Consider the following 23269-nt stretch of genomic DNA (forward strand, 5'->3'; position numbering starts at 1 on the left):
CAATTAAACTCTACCACATATTTTTGAAAGAAAAAAAATCTCGTCTCATGTAATCGAAAACATTCGTTTCATAATCTAAATGTTATTGTTGACTATCAGTTTGCGTAGGTACTTCGATGACAATCTAAGGAAAACCGCTCAAAACAGTGGAATTTTTTTTTTTTTTTGTTTGATTGTGCCATCTAAAATCCAGTATATTGTGCTCGTAAACGGTTTCAGTGCCTCTGTTTTCGTTTTCGTTTTAATTTCCTCTCCTTCTAGCAAGATAAAAATACTTATGACGCGATTATAAATTTTTAGAAAGACAGTGAAATTTACTTGAATTATTGTGAAAATTCACTCCAAGCTGGGAAAATCTAGATTCGCGTCAAATCAAAATAAGGTGAAAATCGCCAAAACGTTTGCTCCTTTTCCCTGTTCTGAAGTTTTAAAATTCAACTACGATCGATAAATCAAAAACATTAAATCCTTGAAAACTAAATGAAATATTGTCAGAAAATAAATAAATGTAATAGGTATTGAGAGGATGGCGCTTCAATGACGCGATGCATTCGCGTATATTTAAGTAATTAATATTAGTAATTATATTTATCGTAGTTTGTTAGATTTATGTTCGGTTGGTATAAGGTTGTCGTCTGTTTAATATACATTATAACGAGCTCATAGAGCAGTACCCCGTAGCTTTCCAAAATCCTCGTCAACCGTTAACGAATAATCTATGGTTCATGGTCATCTTGGAAATCCGTTGCCGAAATTCGAAAATCCATTGCTGCTGGAAATCTATCGATCCATCATCAAGTCAAAACAGAGCCAAAAAATTCAAACTGGGGTGAACATTCTGTCGTATTCGTGGGATCAATTATCAGAGAAAACCATCACCTGAAGCAGCCAAAAAATTCATCTTCTCTCTTCGTCCAATTGGTTATTCGTGGGATCCGAAATTTGTCACCTGAAGCAGCCAAAATTTTTCGTTCCTCATCCATTGCCGGAAAATCCTCAAAACTCCCGGTTCCAGCCGTTTGGAAAAATCTTATTCGTCATTGCTGAGTTGGTTATTTGTGGGAACTGATAATTCTTCAAAAATTCATCATGCCGAGGGTAATGTAACCTTTAAAAATATGTATCGCTTGTGTTCTTCCAATTCTTATTTTTTGTAAATGGTCCCCTATCTCGTCTCTGTAAAACTTTTGCACCTACGTGAAAAATATTTGAAAAGGTCGAAATTCGTTCTAAATACTGCTCATAGCATCCTGGAAATTTTATTTCGTTTTCATGTTTTACGAAAAATATAGTGAAACTCACCTGAATTTATATGAAAAATTACCCCAATACGGGAAAATCTAAAATTACGTCAAAATTTCAAGGGAAAACATTTTTCCCCACATATTAATCTCAAAAATTAGTCGCAAATGGTTGAGAATTTCCATATAAAGTGACATAAATTGGATTCGTGCATTTTTTTTCTCTCTTTTCTAATTTTTACAAAAATCCTTGGAAAATAATAAGAGCTGGAGAAACGCTCACAAGTTTCTCCAGAGCTGGAGTAGAGCACACACTATTCATTAGATTAATTAAATAAATTAAATTTAATATAGGTAATTTAATTTAATTATTTATTAATAAATTAATTAATATTCATTTAAATGAAAATAAAAAGCAAGAAAATAAAAAGCAAAAGGGAATGAAAAACGCGACAATAACAATGATGAATTACCGATATCTTCACCGCTTTGTCAAGTTTCACGTATAGTGCTCGCTGCTCGTGGCTCGGCTCGTCTTCATAGCCTATCCTGCTCCTCGTACAGATACCTACGAGTAATACAACCTAATTCGTATCGTCGTCGTCGCATACAACCACTTAAATATGCAAAACTCGGCGCGACGAGGCGACGCTAAATTCATAAATTAATTGTTTCTTCGGGAAAAACGTCAGCGTGCTAATTCGGCGTTAACATCTCGTGGCGGCGCCACCATCGACATGCTGAAAGGGGGACTTTTTGCAGAGAATCACATTCATTCGCATCTCGACAAGTCGTGTGTGCGCGTGTGTAAGCGTGCGTGAGTATGGAAATGTCCCCCTTTCAGCATGATAACATGTGTTTCATGCATTTCACCGCCAGAGTGCAACACATGTTCGTTGACTCCGAATTCGCTCAAAAACCTCCAACTTTTTCCTCGCACTCCTCCCGCTCTTCCCTACTCCACTCTCGTTCAATCTCGCGCGTGCTTTTCTCTAATTTTCTACACACATGCAAACATTGTCAAGTCGGGGATCGCCTCACCCTCGCCCCCTTTCTTCATCATCTTGTACTCGTACAATAATATCGTCCTCGTTCTCGTGCCTCTGCCTCTGCCTCTGCCTACCTATCAACCAGATTAGATACCTACTACATCGTATAAAATATGTACGATGATGTAATTATACTTACTGTACGGTCGATACGTTACACTATACAATATACTCGTACGGTGGTTGTTGGAGACTTTGCTTTGTCAACCTGAGTACTGAGTAGGTAGGTATGTGCAATGCAGACGTTGCAAAAATAGGTAGGCTTCTTCTTCTCGCCTTTGAAACTTCTACTACCTTGGCAATTTTTTTTTTCATCCTACAACGCACTCCTATTGTCGAAAGAAAACCAACAAAACGCAGCAGCTTCGAGTTCGATCTTCTTTTTCGGCTCGTTGTGGCTGAATTTTAATCTCATTAACTCGTCGTCATAATGAAGAAAACTTCTTCTCTCTATAAGGCTTGATATGGTTTCCATTCTGTAATATATTATGCCTGCCTGCCTGTGCTGTGCTGTGCTGGATCAGGCAAGGCACATTACTAACGCCTACGACACACACACTCGCACACAGACGAGAAACAGATAAAGGATTTAATTAAAATATTCGTTAATCATTAATTATAAGTTATGGAAACTTTTTGCTGTACTTGAAAGGATAAGGTTAACGCGGCGCTTAATATTCTAATTTAGGTTTCGTTGTGTATTATGGTATAGTTTAACTTGCCGGATTTACAAGCTCGATAGAGTCTGCTGTTGCGGTAACCCATAAGATGCGAACAATTCAGGCGAGATCCCCCTGGGCGCAGTGCTTTACTACGCCAGAGTCGCACGATCTTCAATTTTCGATACCGGGACCAGCCCGAATTCCCGCGCGATAGATACCGGAATCAAATCATAAACGGGCGTGAATATGAAAACCAACGCGACGTCCGTGTCCAGACCACAGTTTTCGATGTAATCTGGGCAAACTTCCCGATCAATAGGTTTAATATTGAAAATATAATCGAGCGGGAAGGTCTAACGGCAGATTGGCCAATCGAACCACGAATCTACACGGAGAGCTACGAAATCTTTATGGACTCTGGTGTAGTGCACTTTGCGTACTACCCTGGCGACCAAATCGTCGCTTTTTGCTCCGAGCGTGGGTGATGGCGTCGTCTATGGTATCGTACGCGATTTCGCCCTTCAGATCGAAGGCCTAAAAGATGAGTTAGATGAGTTATGCTGGATCTTGAGATATGGTGTTCGAATGAGAGAGCTGCAAGTAAACTTGGACACAATAGCTGATCACGAATTCCCGACGCGCATCATCCTTTCATGTGGCAATATGGATTTGCAGGAGAAAGGTGATGCTGCGACACGCGAGCTGTTAAAAACGTTTCTCAAATACCTCCAGCGCTGAGGAGTTACGATCATCCACGCCATGCCCATCATCACGTGGGAAGGCTGCAGCGCGGACAGGACGGCGTTTGCAGCATACTGGGAAAATCACGCTCCCGAATTATTTAACGGAATATTCACAGTCCAGCGAAGCGCGAACAGAGCCATCCAACGCTGTCCACCTCAGCACATCAACGGCAGAGGAATTCCCTTTATGAGGGAAGAACAGCATTTGGAAATTGCCTTAACGTGAGTAGTAAAGGCGTGAACTCGCACCCAGCTTTTTTGGTACCTCTGCACCCAGTACCTATAAACCCAGTACCTATGCGCTCGACGCGTTCGTTTTCTACACTATGTGTGTATGTACTCGGAGCCTTAAAAATCAGTACGTTTGGCTTATGCACGAATTTTTTTGGGTAGGTACGTATGTGTATATAGATAGGTAGGTACCTATACTTTTTTTCCCCTCGGACGTGGGTAGGAACAACACAGTGAGTTTCAATTTTGCTTTGGGAAGTAAAATTGAAACTTTTGCATAACCTTAACCTATAAAGGGTGGAGGGTACTGGAACCCAAGTGAAAGGACCCGTAACCCGCCCCCCCTTCCCTCTTGTAATTATTATTAGGTAAAGTGCGTAATTTTTTACATACAGTTGGGTATATTTCTTCGAGTACCTACCTACTTACCTATATGGGTCTATTTGCTCAAGTACAAACTGTACATTTTCTTTCATTCACGAATAATGTTTTATTATATTTTTTTTTAAAATATGCAATCACGTATGTGCTCGTAATTATACGTATATACCTACAGTTGGGTACCTATACAGATTTAATAAGTATCTTCATATTTTTTTTCCGAGATTTGGTTTAAGGACCAAAAGATAGTTTAACAGAAGCGAGTGTAACTACCATTATCCGTACCCTTCACCCCCCCCCCCTCCCTATTTGTGAGAAATATGAGAAATCACACGAAAATCTACTCTTACCTACAAATATAATACATTTGAGAGGAATAATTAGTAGAAAAAGAAGTATCCACTGACCACACACACATTTACATTAGGTACATTAAGGAATGTATACTAGGTAAGCCAGTAGAAAATGAGTACCTATTATAATATGTATGAAATGATCAACCATTAGCAAGATTAGTAGCAAAAATGAAACAAAATGGAATCATCTAGAAAATTGTCAATTGACAAATAATGTGAAAAAATTAACAAACCATTATATGTACATAGGTACTTATCTAGATCTTCTTTTTCAAAATGACCATATAGCTCAACTGTAGAATGTAGGTAGGTATGGTGAAGTGTCCTTTTTGCTTCTTTTTTTTGCAGGTAATGGAATTTTGCATGAGAAATACCAAGAGATAATTACTGTAATGAGCTAATGGCTACCAATAATACTTAAATCGTATTCATTATCAATATATTCGAATTTGTGAGAAAGAGAACTCCAATTAGCTGTGAAATGTTCCTTTTTCTGGAATATTCTTTCTTTTCTTAAAGAGACAGCTAAATAGAATGATCTTTTAAGGATAATAGCCTAGATCTTTCAACTGACCACCAAGAATGTTGGAAAAGGTTTCTATAATTAAGTTTCTACAGAAGAATCACAGGATCACAGGGTATAAAATAAACCAGAGATTGATTTTAAAAATCAGTTGTTTTCTCAAGTTTGTAAGAGTCTAGAGCTCTTGAGTGTCCAAGTATATATGTTCTTACTGTGTTATTTTCTTGTGGACCTATTTTTCGCGAATTGTTTTGCAATTTCATCAGTGTTTATTAGTGTGTTATTTTTTTTGAGAACCTATTTTTCGCGAATTGTTTTCATATTTTTTTTTCAAAATTTTATATTTTTTTTTGCAAACTATATTTTATTCATTTTTTTTGACATTTCGTTTGTTTTTTCAAATAATTTTTAAAAAAAATGAGTCAGTTCAAGTTGGACTTACCACCAGAAGAAATTGAGGAATTATTTGAGCCATGGGATTATAACCCTCAACAGCAACAACCCCAACCTCAATCACAACCTCAACCACAACCTCAACCACAACCTCAACCATCTACCAGTAGAGCTGTGGTATCAAATTCAAACTCATCACAGCAACCATCTACAAGTGGAGTCACAATACCAAATACAACTGGTGAGAATCTTGAAATATTTTACAATGGTTCTTTTTTTATAATGTATGTGTGTGCAATTGGTTAAAAAATTTTTTTGAATACCCTCCCCCCCCCTCTCTGCTCTATTAGTGTACAGAAAAAAAGACAATTTTTGGGATTTATCACCTGAAGTTATTTTCAAAATTTTGGATCATGTTCCATGTGCTGCTCTTTTTCTTTTGGCTCAGTCAAGTGATGAAATGTGTGATTTAGTTGTAGAAAAATTTCGTCCACAGTGGCAATGCTCTGACCAAAATGAATCCGAAATAAACAAATATCTGGCTCAACAGTTTCGGCATTATTTATTAACCCATCTTAAATTTGATAAATTACACATTCGTTGGATAGATTTAGTAAGAGGTCATCTTGTTGTAAGGCCTGACCAGCCTAGGTATTCGGAAAAAGAGATGCGTAGGGCAATTTCTTCTTACAATTTCATTACCAAAAAAGATTTCTGGGAACATTTTGATAAAGATACTCACTTATTCTCATGGCGTTTAATTAATAAAAATAAGAAACTCAAGACTTCCAAAAATTATTTTTTTCAATCAAGTACTAAATTAAGTAAAAAAAAACTACCAATTCATTTTTTTTTCAATTGAAAATTTCATCAAATTTCTATTTATTTTTCAAATTTAAAATTTCATAAAATTTCATTTTCTTTTAAATTCAAAATTATTTTTCATAATAAAAAAAAAAGGGGGGGGTGAGGAGAGAAGTAAGTACCTAGATACTTTCAAAATTGAAATTTGAAAACAAAAAAAATGTAAAGGTAATAATTTTTAGTACCTAATCTTTTTTTTCTTTTTTTCTTTGATTTGTTCAGGAGTTCCAAACTACAAAGTTAAGAAAATCTCGGATCATGAAATTAAAAATGAATTAGGGTTGAAATTAGATACAGAAATATTTATTTTCGAATTCACAGAGTTCAATCTGAATAAAATTAAAGAAATCATTCACGATATCCACAAAAAATTTTTTCCTCTTACTTTATGTACAGAACAATTTTCAATTTTTATTCGAAACATGTTTAACATGTCATGGTATCACTCTGGCAATCGTCTTAGGTTCATACCAGGTGATGACTTCAACGCTGAGTATCTATGGTGCAGATTTGAAACATTACATAAATTGTACTACTATGATGAGCCTGATTTGCCTGCCTTCATGTGTCCACCTTTCTCGATTTTAATTATAAAAGTCAATGTACCAGATGAAAGTGACATTATGTTCACAGATAATTTGAATTTACTAGATTTGGTTGTTAAATTTAGCAGCCATAAAGTTTGATTTATTTTAAAGTAAGGGGGGGGGTTAGTGGTATGTATTGTAATTTTATTTAGTAATTCCAAATTGAAAAAAAATATATTTTTAAAAAAAATTAAAAAAAAAGAGGAGCAATAAAGAACAGGGATAGCTTACAAAAAAAATGATTAAAAAAAATTTTTAATTTACTTTTTTTTTGTTTTTCTTTCTCTGTTCAAATAGGATCTTCTACATCTGCTGAAAATTTATTTGACATACTCGGATCATATCAACGTCAAATGAATAAATTTAATGCGACAGCTACAACTACAACAATAAAATTAAAAGATAGGGTTGGGTACAGTCCCCAACAATTTATTAAAATGGCTATGGATTCTATTCTTGATATTTTGGTTAAAAAAGACAGCAAACATTCAGATAAAATAGGAATCACAATAACTAATCAAAATGGTGATAGGCCAGTTTATATTTCATTCAGACCTTCTGATCAAATTTCAACAGAAGTAGTTCTAAACCAGTTTGAAAAAGTTCTTCAAAGCAACTCTATTTTTATGACAGATGAACCACTGAAAATCAACGTCACAAAAATTGAAATGCCTATTGGTAGAGGAAAAGGGGGTAAATATTTACTACTACCGTTTGACGAATTTTGCGAGAAGAAGAATAGAAGCATACTCACAATTGTGAACCCAAATGATTCACTCTGCCTGCCTCGAGCTATAGCCTTGAGCATAGCACACCTTCATCGAAGTACAAATAAGAAGTATTATGTTTCACTGAGAAGAAAAGATCGCGACTACTTAAAGGCTGCTGCGGAGAAACTGTGCAGTGAAGCTGGGATTACAATTGATGAGCATGGGGCAGGCATTGATATTGTTCAAAAATTCCAAGATCACCTGCAGGATTATAAGATAACTGTATTTGACGGAGCAGATCGCAGGGGGCGAATAATATCTTTTGAAGGGAATCAGGGTAGTGAAAAATATATTGATTTGCTATATGGAAATAATCATTTCAACGTGATCACAAGGCTACCAGGAGCCTTCAACTGGAGGTTTTATTGTCGCGTATGCAAAAGGGGATTTGACCATATAGATCGGCATCCCTGCAAAAACATTGAAAAATGCAAAAAATGCTTAACACACCCACCTTGTGACAAATCAGTCGAGGAAATTTTGTGTGGGAGATGTGGGCGATCTTTTTATGGCAACGAATGTTATGGAAATCATGAAGTACCTCATCCTTTTTTTGAAAAATCTAAAAGTGTTTGCGATGAAATGAAATTTTGTGAAATTTGTGATAAAGAATACTGTACAACATCAATAAACAACAGAAAGCATAAATGTTATCATTATATCTGCAACAACTGTAATCAATATGTGCCTTATGGTCATATGTGCTACATTCAACGATTGAAGAAGAAGAAAGGAAACTCTAAAAATAAAGAAAACATCATTTTTGTATTTTTCGATTTTGAATGTAGGGTGGAAGATACACCTATTATTGATGGAAAAAGTTACCAACATGTACCAAATTATTGCATTATTCAAATGCAGTGTCTGAAATGCATCGATAAATACAATATAGAAGAAAACTGTACAAAATGTGGAAAAAGAGAAGTCATTATCAAAAATTTGGAAGGCGATGATCTTCTGCAGAAAATGTTCTCCATACTAGGTCATATAGCAGAAAAATTTAATCAAGTTTACGTGTTTGCCCACAATGGGGGAGGGTACGATTTTCAGTTTGTTGCCGACTACATGATCCGAGTGGAAGGTTGGATCCCAAATATCATACTCAATGGCAGCAAAATTATTCAAATGTCCAAGGACCGAGTAACATTCAAAGATACACTAAATTTTTTTCATAAAAAGCTGGCGGCACTGCCCAAGATGTTTGGTATACAAAACAAAACAAAAGGGTGAGTCTTAGCATCAATTTAAATACACATTTGATGTATCATATTATTATGCATTGCCTAATAATTAACACACTTATTCATTTTTTTTTTTTTTTTTTTAGGTATTTCCCACATATGTTCAATAAATCTGAAAATCAAGGATATGAAGGTCCTCTGCCAGATTCCAAATACTATGATCCAGACAGTATGTCAGACACAGATAGAAAAGAATTTTTCAAGTGGTATAACAAGGAGCTCGAAAAGAATGAAAACTTCAACTTTCAAAGGGAAATGCTGAAATACTGCCGTTCAGATGTAGAAATTTTGCGAATTGCGTCTTTGACCTTCCGGAAATTATTTCTTAGTCAACTAGGTGTAGACCCCCTAACATCATCTGCCACCATTGCAGCAGCCTGCATGAATGGATACCGTACCAAGTACTTGCCAGAAAATACAATTCCTTTAATGACGTTCAAAACATACCGGATGCGAGACAACCAGTCAGATTTAGCTATAAGGTACCTAAAGTATTTTGAAGACAAGTACAATGTCAAGTTGCAGTCCGCCTATAGAGGAGTTGAAAAAAGAATAGGACGGTATAGCGTGGATGGGTACTGTCCAAAATTCCCAGTTGATAAACTCGGTATAGATGATCCACCCGAAGTACGACCTTTAATTTTAGAAATACAAGGCTGTTTCTTCCACGGTTGCCCCACATGTTTCACTAATCGGACCACACCTATATATGCAGGATCTAAAAAATCTGATGGTAATTTCTTCTCTTTTTTTTCTATTAAAAATATAAGGTACCTACTTTCTAAACTATATCAATCTTTTAAAACACTTTTCTTTTTTCTTTTGCTTGGAATAGGTGCAATTACTATGGAGTCAAGATATCAGAACACACTGGCCAAAATGGAATACTTGAAAAACTTAGAAAGTCATCCCATTATAATTGAAAAATGGGAATGTCAAATCATTCAAGAGGGTACTGAAGATGATCTACTACGAAGACATCTGACAGATCCAAATCTCATCACACCAATATTAACAAACAGGGAGGCATTCTATGGTGGACGGACAGAAAGTTTTTGCAGGTAAAATATCATTTCACATTATATAAATTTATATTTTTTCCCTATGTCAATTAATGATATGATATCTATGTTTTAGGCATCACAAAGTTGATGAATCCAAAGGGGAGAAGATACGATATATTGACATTAATTCACTGTACCCATATGTCAATAAGTATGGTACCTACCCTATTGGTCATCCTGAAATTCTAATTGGCGATACCATACCCCAAAGTTTAAACTCAATTACTGGAGTTGCCAAGGTCTGTGTAGAGGCGCCCAAAGATTTGTTCCTTCCTGTGCTGCCAATTCGAACAAATAATAAACTGGTGTTTGCACTATGCCGAGCGTGTGCGGAAAGACAAAATCAGGATACGTGTCATCATACTGGAGAGCAGCGACAATTCATTGGTACATATACATGCCTTGAACTCCGTAAGGCTGTTCAAAAAGGATACCAATTGAAGCAAATCTATGAAGTGTGGTCATACAAGAGTACACAGTATGATAAAAACACCAAAAAAGGTGGATTATTTTCTGAATACATAGATTTATTCTCTACCATAAAGCAGAAATCGTCGGGATACCCGCCCAATGTAAGAACAGACGAGGATAAGAAGAAGTTTGTAAAGGAATTATATGACAGGGAGGGTATAACTCTTAAAGTGGATGAAATCCAGTCTAACCCGGGACTGCGATCACTAAGTAAACTGTGCCTGAATAGGTGAGCTTCTATTTTTTTTCTTATCAATAGGTTAAGCGTATTCAAGTAGAGAATTCAAATACTTATCTCGTTTTTTTTCTGTTTCACAGTTTATGGGGAAAGTTTGGCCAGTGTAATAATGTGGGCTCAACAACAATTATAGACTCCCAAGCCACCTTGTTTCAATACTTGGAGGACCCATCTAAAGAGATTTCAAGCATCATGTTTATGCCAGGTAGAGATGGAAACGATATTGCCTACGTAAATTGGAAAGTGATTGAAGAATGCGCGGAAGATTCCAACTTCATAAATCCTATAATATGTGCACATGTAACTGCTGAGGCACGTCTGGTGTTATATGAGTACCTGGAAAAGTTGGGTAATCGCGTGTTATACTGTGACACTGACTCCATAATTTACACCGAGTTACCACATGACCTTAAAATTGAAACTGGACCATTCCTTGGTCAAATGGGAGATGAGCTGGCTACAGAATATGGCGAGGGGGCCTATATAACTGAGTTTATATGTGGTATGTTTTTTTTCTCCATTATTATTGCTCTTATTAATTGTTTACAATCAATAAATTAACTGTTCTTTTGGTGTATGTATGTGTTTCAGGTGGACCAAAGAATTATGGATATTGCGTCAAAACAGCGAAAAATGAATATAAATATGTTGTTAAGATTCGAGGGATCACATTAAATCATCAAGTCTCCAAATCATTAAATTTTGAAAATATGAAAGAATTTATCCTGAACCCTCCTCCAAATCCTGTACAGGTAAAATATGAAAATAAAATTCAACGAAAAAGGCCGTTCATGGTAATAAACCATGAAGCAACTAAAAAATATGGAGAAGTTTCATCCAAGAGACGAAAAGTGGGACTACGTACTCTACCTTACGGATACATTGACCCAGATATTGATATGGATGATCAAGATTAAAAGTTATGTCAATATTTTTTTTTTTTTCAATACACTACTGCTCCTCTTTTTTTTTTTTAATACTCTGTATTTTTGTAATTAGGTATAGTTAGGTACTATTACTTGGTTCATATAAGTACTCTTACCTTATACATACGTTTTTTTTCTTCTTTGCATTAATCTGTACATACTCATACTTTGTATTATTACTATTATTATTTTTTTCTTCTTCTTTTTCTATGGTAATATAGAAAAATATATGTTCTTTTAAACAAATGAAATCATTTTTTTTTCGTGAATTAGTACAGGTAATGAAAAATATTTTTATTGCTTAAGAATTTTTTTTGAATAATTTCCTTCTGAATCAGAAACCGCCTAGGGTCTTTCAAGTTATTTTGATACCTCTGCACATAACCAGCCAAAGTACATTTTAAAAAAAAAATGGAATAATTTTTGAAAATTCTCTATTTTTTAGTCTAAATCCCTTTCAAAAAAAACATCCTTCTCTCTCTAAAAAAAACAACGTACTTTTCATTACATAAAGACCCGCAGCAAAATTGAAAAAAAAAAACAAAAAAATAATAAATAGAAAAAATTTTCTGTTTTTTTGATCAAATAATTTCTCTTTTCAAGAAATTACTTTCCTCAGTTTTCCGAGCAAAATTAATCTTTATTATTATTATCCTCGTAAAAGTTCTAAAACAGAAGTAGGCAATTTTCAAAAAAAATCATGATTTTTTTTGCTTTACCCCCCCCCCCCCCTACCCGACCCGTTTTGGTAAAAAATGGCCCAGTCCCATAAGATAATTTTTGAGATTCTACGACGTCCTAAACCATTACCATAAAAATCCAAGACCACTTTTAGGGTTCTACCGTGCAGTTGAAAATTCGCCAATCGCCAATTTTTGGGTAAATTTGTGCTTTTAAAATGCTTACTTCTGAAATATTTCGCATGCTTAAATCGGGCCAAAGCATGGAAAGAAATAATTTTTGAAACGGGGGAAATATTTTAGAGCGCAGTTCTGTCGAATGTCACTCGAGATCCAACACGAGTTAGGAATTAATTCAAACATTTTTTATCTTTTGGGAATTCAACTCACCAAACCCAAAATTTTCATAGAATTTTTTCTTTCGATAAAATGGGGGTTTAAATATTTAAAAATTCGCCACAAGAAAAATCAAAAACATTTTTTCACGAGTACCTATCAAAATAAGAGCCATCTTACAGAATCGCCATTTCAAAAATTCAAAAATTCTGAGTGAACTGAATCAACTTTTCTAAGAGGTAAAAAAAACCTACGCATAAAAAAAAACTAAAAAATAAGGGGTTGTCTTGATTTTGACATTTGTACAGCATTTCCATGTTTAATAAATCCCAATTACCTACCTAACTACTCTAGAATGTTCTCGTACTAATCCCAAGTTGGCCTGCCTGAATTTCCTAACCTCTTCATTACTTCCCAAACACCACAACAAAAAAACTGATCAAAGGAAGAATCATTAATCGCTGTCCTGAAAGGATACGAACACATACATTGCCTCAGATAATCAATTACACGCGTCTTCATCTCGTGCATCATTTGTTCCGATGAAAGAAATGTTTGAAAAAATTTTATAAATTCGTTCGACATGCTCATTAATACAAGAAAAAGCCATCGTGATAAATTTTCTGGATTCATAAGAGACAACAACAGTTGATTTTTGAAATTTGTAGCAAGATCAACGTTATTATAAGCATCGCAGATGAACTCGTTGAATTAAGTATGTAGTGTGACTAAGATGATGAGACTGGAAAACAGATCTTCCATCGAGAAAATTTGACCGTAGCAACTGCTGCTTGGAAAGTTTCGCTGTATCTTCATTAAGGTAACAAAAATTCACAAAATTATTCAATTCTTCAAAATTAGGTTCCTTTATCAACTTGACAAAGAGATTCTGTACGTGTTGGCTTGTTACCATGACTTTCTGTTTGAACTGGATAATTGTATCAGCGTTCTCAAAATACATTTCCATTATTTGTTGCAAATCATATGCACTTTTGCCAAGGATCAAATGATGCCAAGAGTTGGTTCAAAATGAGCTTCTCGTTTCGAAAGTTGCACTCCTCAGAACTACCAATAGGACCTCCAACGAAGTGTTCATGAAATTTTCAAGACGATAGGAATTGAACAGATGTAATTGGGTTGATATTTGGTTAATCGCCGATTGTTTCAAATCACTTGGAGCATTGTACCATATCTTACAACATAGCCATAACCTTTGTAGATCATGATTCTCCACACTTTTGTGGCGCGTACCTACACTCCATTTCTAACATACCCACGACTAGGGCGATAAAATTTCGCTTGTTTATTTTGTTTCTCATGCTCATCCATGTTCGAAGTATGATCCTTTCATCAGCATATCGATTTTTCAACAAATCACAGATCAGATAACAGCCTTTCCCATCGAAAAAATGAATTTAACTGGTGCTTGTGGAACTTTGGAAAAAAAATGAATCTAACAAATGTATCTCCATCACGCTCTTGGAGTTTCCCAGCGTTTCGAAATTGGTCTTGGTAGGGTATCCGATTCCAAAAATATTCCACTGATGGCCCATTACAAGGCATGCGATTACTGAACATTAATTCATCGACAGTCCCAGTCTGTAGGGTTATCCTATGTAGTTCATTTCTAAGATGGCAAATCCAATAATTGAGGGTATTCACGAAAATTAATATTATTCAAACCTATCTTCTTGCGTATAGATGGCAAAATTTGTCTGATATCGTCTTCGAAAAAATACGTACACGCTATTTTAAATTTCTCGTAAAGTATAGGTACCTACCTATTTATATACACGTGCGTGCCTACCCAAAAAAAAATTCGTGCATAAGCCAAATATACTGATTTTCAACGCTCGAATACATACACACATAGTGTAGAAAACGAACGCAACGAGTGTATAGGTATTGGGTTCCAAGGTACAGGGCAGTGAATGCATCGGACGCACTCCACGTAGGTATGTATACAAAATACCCATTGCCGGTGGTGGTAGCGGTGTGAGGGGTAGAACAGATAACACGCATCGTATACCTGCAAACTACCTGTACGCGGACCATCCCTCCTCCCCGCATCCCGCCTCGCGAAACACGTTCCATATAACCCTATACTAACTGGGTTTATAGGTACTGGGTGCAGAGGTACCAAAAAAGCTGGGTGCGAGTTCACGCCTTTACTACTAACGTGGCTAATTACTCCGGCGCGCGAACCTCTGCCAGCTGAGAACTGCGGCGAGGCCGAACATCAAGACGAACACCACCGGCGCGATGATCGGCGCGACGAAGACAGACATCACGAATAAGATGAGAGACGTCGAGCCAGCTGAATCGAAGCTAGCTGAGATTGCTCAAGATGCGAAATTTTGTTTTTGCTTTACTCGTTACGTAAGTTTTGGCTGTGTTTTTTTTTTCTTTTTCTCTACCTTTCTAAGCTCGGTCATCTCCGTTATATTGTAAAATTTTCTTTTGTTCTGCTGCTTTTTGTTTCGAAATACCAAAATCCTAACTTTCTTTTCTCATTTTGTTGTATTTTGTCATTAAGCTGAGTTCATGTGTCTAAAGTTGAGTTAGTGTAATTTTGACAGAAATTTATTTTTTTTATTTTTATATACTATTACTCTATTCCTATCCTATTTTGACTTAATTTACGTTTGATAAAAGTTTGGTTACCTGAAGAAACGTTTCGAAACCGGTGTGCTGAGTCTACATTAATTTTCCAATCTTCCAACTACGATGATGGTATCTTGCAACCTGAAATCAAAGAACAAAGTATACGACGTTTTGGCGAAGCCATCAGTGCATTCATCGTCATCAAGCATCCCCCTTTTTCGATGAACTTTAGGCCTCATCATCACCACCTCTTCCTGCTCCCCTTATATTCTTTCTTAACAGTCTTTCATAGGTATATGCTGAGCAGGCTGCCTAATTTCTGTGCCCGAAAATATCGCTCAACAAGTATTCACCCCCGGAATAATGATGCTGGAATTGAGGGATACAGTAGAGGGATGTAAACGTTCTCTGAGCGTTGAACAATACCAATACACCCAGGCCAGAAACATGTAGCCAGGTACGAGGTATCTTGCTCGAAAATCTAATTCTGACTACAAGAATAAAAAACAAACACGAAGATATTTTCTATATACCTTTACCCATGCCTTGGTCGTTGTTGGTTACTATTTCAAGAGAAAACAACAACGACGACGACGGCGACAATGGCGACAACGATGATGACAACGCCAACTACTGAAATCACATCTTCACCCAACTCGCCAATTGCATCTCCACTCAACTCGGCAAACACTGCAGTGCACATAAGACAACTGTCGCTCAAGGAATTTTGATGTTTGAATTCCTTTTTTGAATTTTTTAGGTCAACAATTTTTCATCCAAAAAATATTCAATCATCTGAAATTTGAAATTAATTTTTAAATATGTAAGTGTATTTGTACTAACTCAATGAATTTGAAAATATTTCGACTTGGCCTCCTTCATAATGATTTTTGTTCTATACCTTCTCTTACCCTAAGAGACCCTGGGACCTGGGGTTAGAAAGGCTTGTGATATTGGAATGTAGGTATGCATTACATTACATCCTCCTGAAACCCCCCTATGTTGTTGGGTGTAAGTGAAACGAGTTCAAAAATCAATTAAAAAGATTATCAAATGTTATTCAGTATTCAGTTGTAAGTATGAAAAAAAAATGCATGAATTCATTGGTAGAAAATGGGTAACTTCTAAGAACAAGCATTAGAATGAAAAAAATAAAAAAGAATTTTCACCCAAAAATCGACTATTGAATTTTTCAACGAGTACATTGATCCCAAAAATGTCCTCGTTTCTTGCTTTTACCCAATACCTCATCTGGTTAATCTGGTCAGGTATCAGATGTGTTTAGTGATTGTTTCGAATTTATTATTTTTTTCAATCTTCAAAGTTCTGAACTTTGAATTTTTTATTCCTTTTCAATTTTTTTTTAAATATTTACACATTTCAAGTAGATACTTATACCTACCTACTTTTATTATTTGACTATTCAATTCTTAATTTTTTTTCAATCTCAGAGCTTTTGATTTTGAATTTTTTATCGTTTTTTTCCTTCTAATTTTCATGTTTGTTTATATTATCGATAAGTTAGAGGTGAAGCTTGAGATCTAAATTTATCAAGAACAGTCAAATAATAGTACTAAAAATTGATACCCATCAACGAATGAACGAATAACAAAACGAGAAAAAAAAAGGAAAACGAATAAAAAATTGAAGTTTAGAACTTCTAAAATTGAAAAAATTCATAGGTTTAAAACAACCACTACTGAATACGCTTTTTTCAAATTTCAAGTTGTATCAAAATTATCTCCCCCCCCCCAGTTTCGTTCCTCTGCCTATTTTATTGTTCCTTGTTTTGTATTTTTTTTTTTTTTTCATTATACGAGTACATTTTGCACTGTTTAATATTGTCAATTTATTTTCATTAATTTAGCACAAGCAACATTCATTGCTGATTCCAAAAATTCGACGATAGATGTTTTAGCGGTATATATGGATACACAATCAGTACGTGATACCGAAAAAGGTAAACAATTTCAAAAAATCACAATTTGTGATCAGACAGCGAGAGTCGACTGTAAAATCTGGAACGATGCGTTTTTATTCGCGAATATGCAAATAAAAACGCTCAGAAAGATTTTTTAATAAAATAATTTTTTATTTCAGCAATATATTCATGATTTGGCCTTTGCTAAATCGTTTAACGGAGTAGAGGCCTAAATGGTGAGATAAAAAAATAATGTGTAAATTTTGAATTTATCTGTATTTATATTATTTATGTGTATTTTTTTTTGTTTAAAAGCTCCACAGGCCTATCATGGACAATACCCGTAGCAAAGTAGGTATCTCTCTGTTTAATATAACTTACATAAAGTATTTCATACAATTCTTCAAAATTTTTCATTCTTATTTGAACAGAGTTTTAATTAGACGAATGATTACGCCGACAAAAGATACATTGAAATAATCAACACAAATAATACAGCTCTAGTTGCTACCAGAACATCGTTTATTCATGAGGCAGAGGAACACGTTAATGCAATTGAAAGATCTATTGAGTTAATCCTCTCAATGGTTAGATAGTGTTTTCCATCATTAATTCTTGAAATACTCGTATCAACCTATGTGATTAATTTTTAACTTCTGTAATATAAATTACTTATGCAGTATGACGACGTCATAGTTGGTTTAGATAACACGAATAAAAAAGGTTTCGCTCAAAGCTACACAATTGAATAAATGGTTCCAATTGCATCAGTTAGGTAAGTAGTTCTTGAAAGATTGTTTCATTTTGTGAATTTCACTGAGAGGGATTTTTTACAGTGAACTGGAGAGAAACATCTCATTTTCATAGTTGGATGTGTTTCTTTGAAATCATTTGAAATTGTTTTTTAGTGAAACAAGTCTCCGTGTAATTGATTTGTTCTCGCTTAAAATAATTACAGATATAATCATTGCAGGTGCAAGATGAAAGGTTGCGAAACAATGAAATGCAGTTGTAAAAAAAATAATACATATTTCTTGCACAACGGTGTGCAGCTACCTACATTCTCTCTCTTAGGAGATAAAGAAATTATTGATGATCCATTTGAATTATGGAATTTTATACTTAGAACAAATTTTAAAAATTGATTCACTTCCGATAATGTATGAAGACTGTATGTCAGCTATAAGTGTGGCGAAGTTAGAAGAGTCCCAGTCATTGATTTCGGCATTTTAAAAATTCTAAAACTATAGATAAGAAAACCTCCGCATGGTATTCCATCGCACTTCTTCTTATTTCTTTGCCATAACGTCCTATACGTGTGTTAAAAGTCAATAAATCTACAGTAAAGTGTTTTTTCATATGTAAATTAATTCGGTAACTGCGAGCAATTATTAAAAAACTATTAAGCGAAAATGTGCTTACCTACTTAGGGAAGAGAACGAGATTCAGCTGGAAGAAAATGCAGCAGAACCGGCGCAAGAGCCGCTATCACTTACATTACATTGGAAGTAGCACAAAAGAATTTATAATAAAATGGATAAATACAGATAATCAATAATGTTGTGCATTAGACCATGCCCTTTCCTAAGGATTCTTCTTTTAACGATAGAATCACGTTTGCAATGAGAAGAAAAATCATGAGGAAGATAAATGTGGAGCTGATAAAGCTGCCTGCAGAACTGTCAAGGCATACAGTGGAGTGTATGAGTCGTGAGTGTGAAAATTAAGTATTGCCTATAAGCCAGAGGAGCTGTTATCCATCATCAAGATGCTACAGTTGCCCTTGGCTGATTCAAATCCGATACTTTTGTACGTTGGATAGCGCCTCTTCCAATATTTCAACCAGGTGGTATTTGATAACCACCTGCGTCGAGATGTGCTTTTCAAGATGTATGAAGATACTCAGGTCACAGAACATCCAGTGACCTGGGGCGAATTCTCCACATACTCTGACAGCACTCTAAATCCAGTAAGTAAATTAAATACTTGATACCGTATCAAAAGCGCGTGAATATGATTTTAGCCCATTTCTTCCATACTATATGTAGACAGAGACGTAGGTATCTAAGGCATTCTTTGAAAACTGATTGTATCACTTTTTTTTCAGGTGTTGAAGAACCGCGTGGAGCTCTTACATGATACAGTGGCATATCACCTGGCTGCTTGGCAGTTCAGACCAAAGGAAGGCAACGACCACGACAATGTGTGGAAAAGCTGGGCGGAGTTGGTGGAAAAGAAAATTCCCACCATGAAGGGAATGGCGGCCACAGCGGATCCGCGAGCAAACATCAAGTACACTGAACGATAAATAAGGTTAGGGAACTGTTCCATTTCATATCAGAGATCTGAAATTTTCAATCAGTTATTAGGAAGTTTTACCATATTATTATTCTTTTGTAAGCTTATATTTTTCAACTAGGTACATTAAATATGTTTCAATAATAATGATAACGAATAGTTCGCTTAGTTAGGAATAAGAAGAGAAGAGAAGGTTGATGTACCTATCCCGAGTTTCAAGGAAATTGTCACCTTTCTGGATATTGCTTCGTCATCGAAGCTCAAATAGGAGAAGAAACACATACCTCATATTGGGCCCGCAAAATCCTGATTGTATTCTTGGAAGTTCTTGGCGTCGCTCAGGAGACAATCGAGCAAATTCTGGTAAATGAGCCTCCTGTAATGTAAGTTAATTTTTTTATTTATTCATTCAATAATCAATTCATTTTATGTACTCCAAATCATTTTATTTTATTTTTTCAGAAACGATCCTCAACCTGCAGATAGGTTTGAAGTGTATGTCGAGGAGCCGGAGCCTGCACGTGAAGATTTGTATTCAGATTTGGTGGCGGCGGCAGAGGGACTGGTCACAGGACCTTCTGGAATGGCGGGACCAAGAGAACTTATACAGGGTCCCATTCCATCCCAGAATGACATCAACGCCTCTCCAGAATACGTAAGTACCTAGTGTTTCTTTATTTTATTTTTTCAAGCTGAACCTTCTAACTATTACTGTTTTTTTTTTGTTTTTTACAGGATGGATTCTGATTAATAATTAACGAATTTTCTTCTACAGAACTACAGTTGAATTCAAAGAAGAATCGCGGGCAAAAGGTTTCTTTGACGTTTAGGTATATTGATGGAGATTCGGTTTTCACGTTCTGTATCTGTATGTGTACTCTCTAGAGCACATTTCATACAAAGAGGAAAAAGTAACTTTTCAGTTCCCTTAAACGTTGCTCGTTGTAGGCGACTCCCCCTACAGTCCCTGCCTAATGATGCTGATGATGAGGGAGAGTAGATGGACGATTCCGCTCCACCTAGACGTCGCCATCGACTCCCCCTACAGTCCCTGCCTAATGATGCTGATGATAAGGGGGAGTAGTTGGACAATTCCGCTCCACCTAGACGTCGTCATCATGATCACCAATTTTTTTTTCACTTTATTTATCATCATTGCTGTTTGTTGTTTGTTTCATGTTTTTTAATATTTTTTAAGACCTAAATACCTCCGGCAGTTGATCCGTCATTATTTGTTATGTTTTTTTCATTTTATTTTTTTTAGAAGATATATGCTGCGAAGAAAGACGCGATCTTTTAAAACAATTACCGCGACGTTGTCGATGGAAAGAGCATCTTGCATACATTTATTGTCGTATCCGGCAACAACATAACACGGTTCAAACCATCAATGTCGAATACAGCTGGCAAATTGTCAATTACTTATTATCGGTTTGGTGTACAACTTGAAGTTACAAGCACCTTCTCGGTACCTATCATTCATGTAGCTCTGCAACACACAGAACACATAGTAAATAATTACTAATGAGGTGCCATAATTGAGGTGCCATAATTGAAGGAACTGTGAGTTAGCCTTTTGCCTTCGGCTTTTTTTCTCAAAAGTTTTTTTTGTTAGATATAAGACTTCTGTGCATAATTTTCTTTTCTTTAAATGATACCAAGAATTATAATTTCAGTTCATACCAATCGTATATGCGCTCCTCAAATGCAAAACTGCAGCAATTTACCGGGGGTTATTTCAGGAAGTGCAGGCAGAATGTGATTGGTATCCTGGGAGAATTAAAACCGATTTTGAAACTGGAGTTATACAAGCTCTCAGAGAAGTAATTAATAAAATAAAATTTTCTTTTCAGCAATATATTTGTGATTTTGCCTTTGCTAAATCGGTTAATTTATCTGTATTTATATTATAGTGGGACTACTGTTAGAACAGTAAAGGAAGAGAACAATAAAGAAGCGATAAAAATACAGAACTATACTACAGTACCAAAACAACTGTACCAAAATCAGCACATAGCAAAAATACAACCATTGCAGAAAAAGATAGAAATTAGTACCAGCAACATTCGCCGAATTATAAATGAAGATGAAGATGATGATACTAATACAGAGGAAGAACTAAAAGACAATGAAGGAAATGTGATTGACATTAACCCAGGCCTAAGACCAAAACAAAGAAAGAAATTAATCAGATTCCTAAAACACTACAAACATCTGTTTACTACAGACCCACTAAACATAGTCAGAGCAAATACAAGAGAGTACAAAATGAATCTACTTGACGACACTCCAATTGCCAGTAGAGGCTACAAACTATCTCTAGTTGAAAGAAGAGAGATGAAAAAATTATGATTGAATGCTTTTTGTCATTATCGATAAAATAATCCCATGCAAAAAATCCTCTGAATTTAAAATTGAAAAATTAATCCCTAGCCTCTTGGACCTCTTTAGAAAAAAGCGGAATGCCACCCAACGATCTTGACAAAATTATAATTAGAAATGTTTCAAAAATACTCAACCCTAAATGGCAAGCTTTCACATATTTTTATTTATTTTTCCAACATCATTATAGGATTTTTAGCATCGAAATAAAAAATCAGTCTCGTGAGTTCAAGAACATTTCTCTGATACAAAGATAATTTATACAACAATATAAAGCTAAAAACAATGCGAACTCAACTGGTAGAGATTTAGCCAACAGTATCAGAAATTTTATTTGTAGAACTGTAGCAAATGTAAGTAAGTATGTGTGTATTTTTTCAATTTATAAATATAATTTATGGTAATAAGGTAATGTATTGTATTTTGTTATATGTTACAGTTTGATTCCGTAAATGAGGCTAATAATCTCGGTATAAAGGAAAACGAATTGGATTCTGTGCAATCTACAGATTTCTCAGAAAACGGATCTTTCATCCAATATTCTCCTATTGATGGTGGCGATATCAGTGATCTCGTATCATTAAAAGATAATTCAGAAGAAGTGGTATCTACATCCTCCTCGCCACAACATTTTAATTTCGATTCACATGCAGATACAGTCAAAATTCTGTCAAATGCTGTTGAAGTTTCTTCTCAATTACTTGGTTTATATGAGAGTGAAATAAGTAAAATTGACAATGAATTAAAAAAGTAAGTTTAATTAATGTACCTGCTACCTTTCTTCTCTCAATACCCTGCAGTTGGAGGTACAGTGTGGTTTTACAATGAACCAAAACCACCTCAGTTAACTATGTGTAACGAGTATTATTAAAGATAGGAAACTTCGTGGAGCTACATTTTGGCGTGCAGTGAATAACAAATTTGTTACGAATACAAAAAATTCAAGTTTTTTAAAAATAACATTTTTTGTTTCTGATTCAGAATTGCACTGGTCGATTGCAGTAAAATTTTCAATAGTACGCAATCCAGAATGAAGCACGAAAGAAACCATCATCCTGATGTAGTCACAATTTAATAATAAAATGGATAAATACAGATAATTAATTAGCAGATATTTATATTTCCAAATTTTCGTATTTCATTATCATTACTTTTCAGCTCAACGATGTGGCAATGGATGTCTATTTAATGTTGTGCTTTAGACCATGCTCTTTCCTAAGGATTTTTCTTTTATTAATAGAATCACGTTTGTGATGAGAAGAAAAGTCACGAGGAAGATAAAATATGTGGAGCTGATAAAGCTGCCTG

General features: G+C 35.2%; 2 protein-coding genes across 11 annotated transcripts in view; one reads left to right on the plus strand and one right to left on the minus strand.

The window, feature by feature from the left end:
• Positions 1 to 23269, minus strand: part of LOC135844575 (uncharacterized) — a 427884-nt gene that overhangs the window by 156557 nt on the left and 248058 nt on the right. For 3 of the 10 annotated variants that reach the window (XR_010558652.1, XR_010558657.1, XR_010558630.1), the window contains exon 3: positions 15421 to 15501. The exons of the other annotated variants lie outside the window; for them this stretch is intronic. The gene's annotated coding sequence lies outside the window, so the exon portion shown is untranslated. The remainder of the gene's footprint in view (positions 1 to 15420; positions 15502 to 23269) is intronic. 10 annotated transcript variants of the gene reach the window in all.
• Positions 7144 to 11794, plus strand: LOC135842802 (uncharacterized). Its single transcript, XM_065360481.1, has 6 exons — positions 7144 to 9026; positions 9128 to 9774; positions 9877 to 10102; positions 10179 to 10805; positions 10895 to 11316; positions 11406 to 11794. The coding sequence occupies exons 1-6, from the start codon at positions 7384 to 7386 to the stop codon at positions 11729 to 11731; spliced, it is 3891 nt and encodes a 1296-aa protein (XP_065216553.1). The 5' UTR covers positions 7144 to 7383; the 3' UTR covers positions 11732 to 11794.

This window comes from Planococcus citri, chromosome 1, assembly GCF_950023065.1.
Source record: "Planococcus citri chromosome 1, ihPlaCitr1.1, whole genome shotgun sequence".
Lineage (NCBI taxonomy): Eukaryota > Metazoa > Arthropoda > Insecta > Hemiptera > Pseudococcidae > Planococcus > Planococcus citri.

Coding starts and splice junctions, on each gene's coding strand:
- LOC135842802 (XM_065360481.1), top strand. CDS start 7,384: ATGAATAAATTTAATGCGACAGCTACAACTACAACAATAAAATTAAAA. Junction 9,027..9,127: donor ATACAAAACAAAACAAAAGG/GTGAGTCTTAGC, acceptor TTTTTTTTTTAG/GTATTTCCCACATATGTTCA. Junction 10,806..10,894: donor AGTAAACTGTGCCTGAATAG/GTGAGCTTCTAT, acceptor TCTGTTTCACAG/TTTATGGGGAAAGTTTGGCC.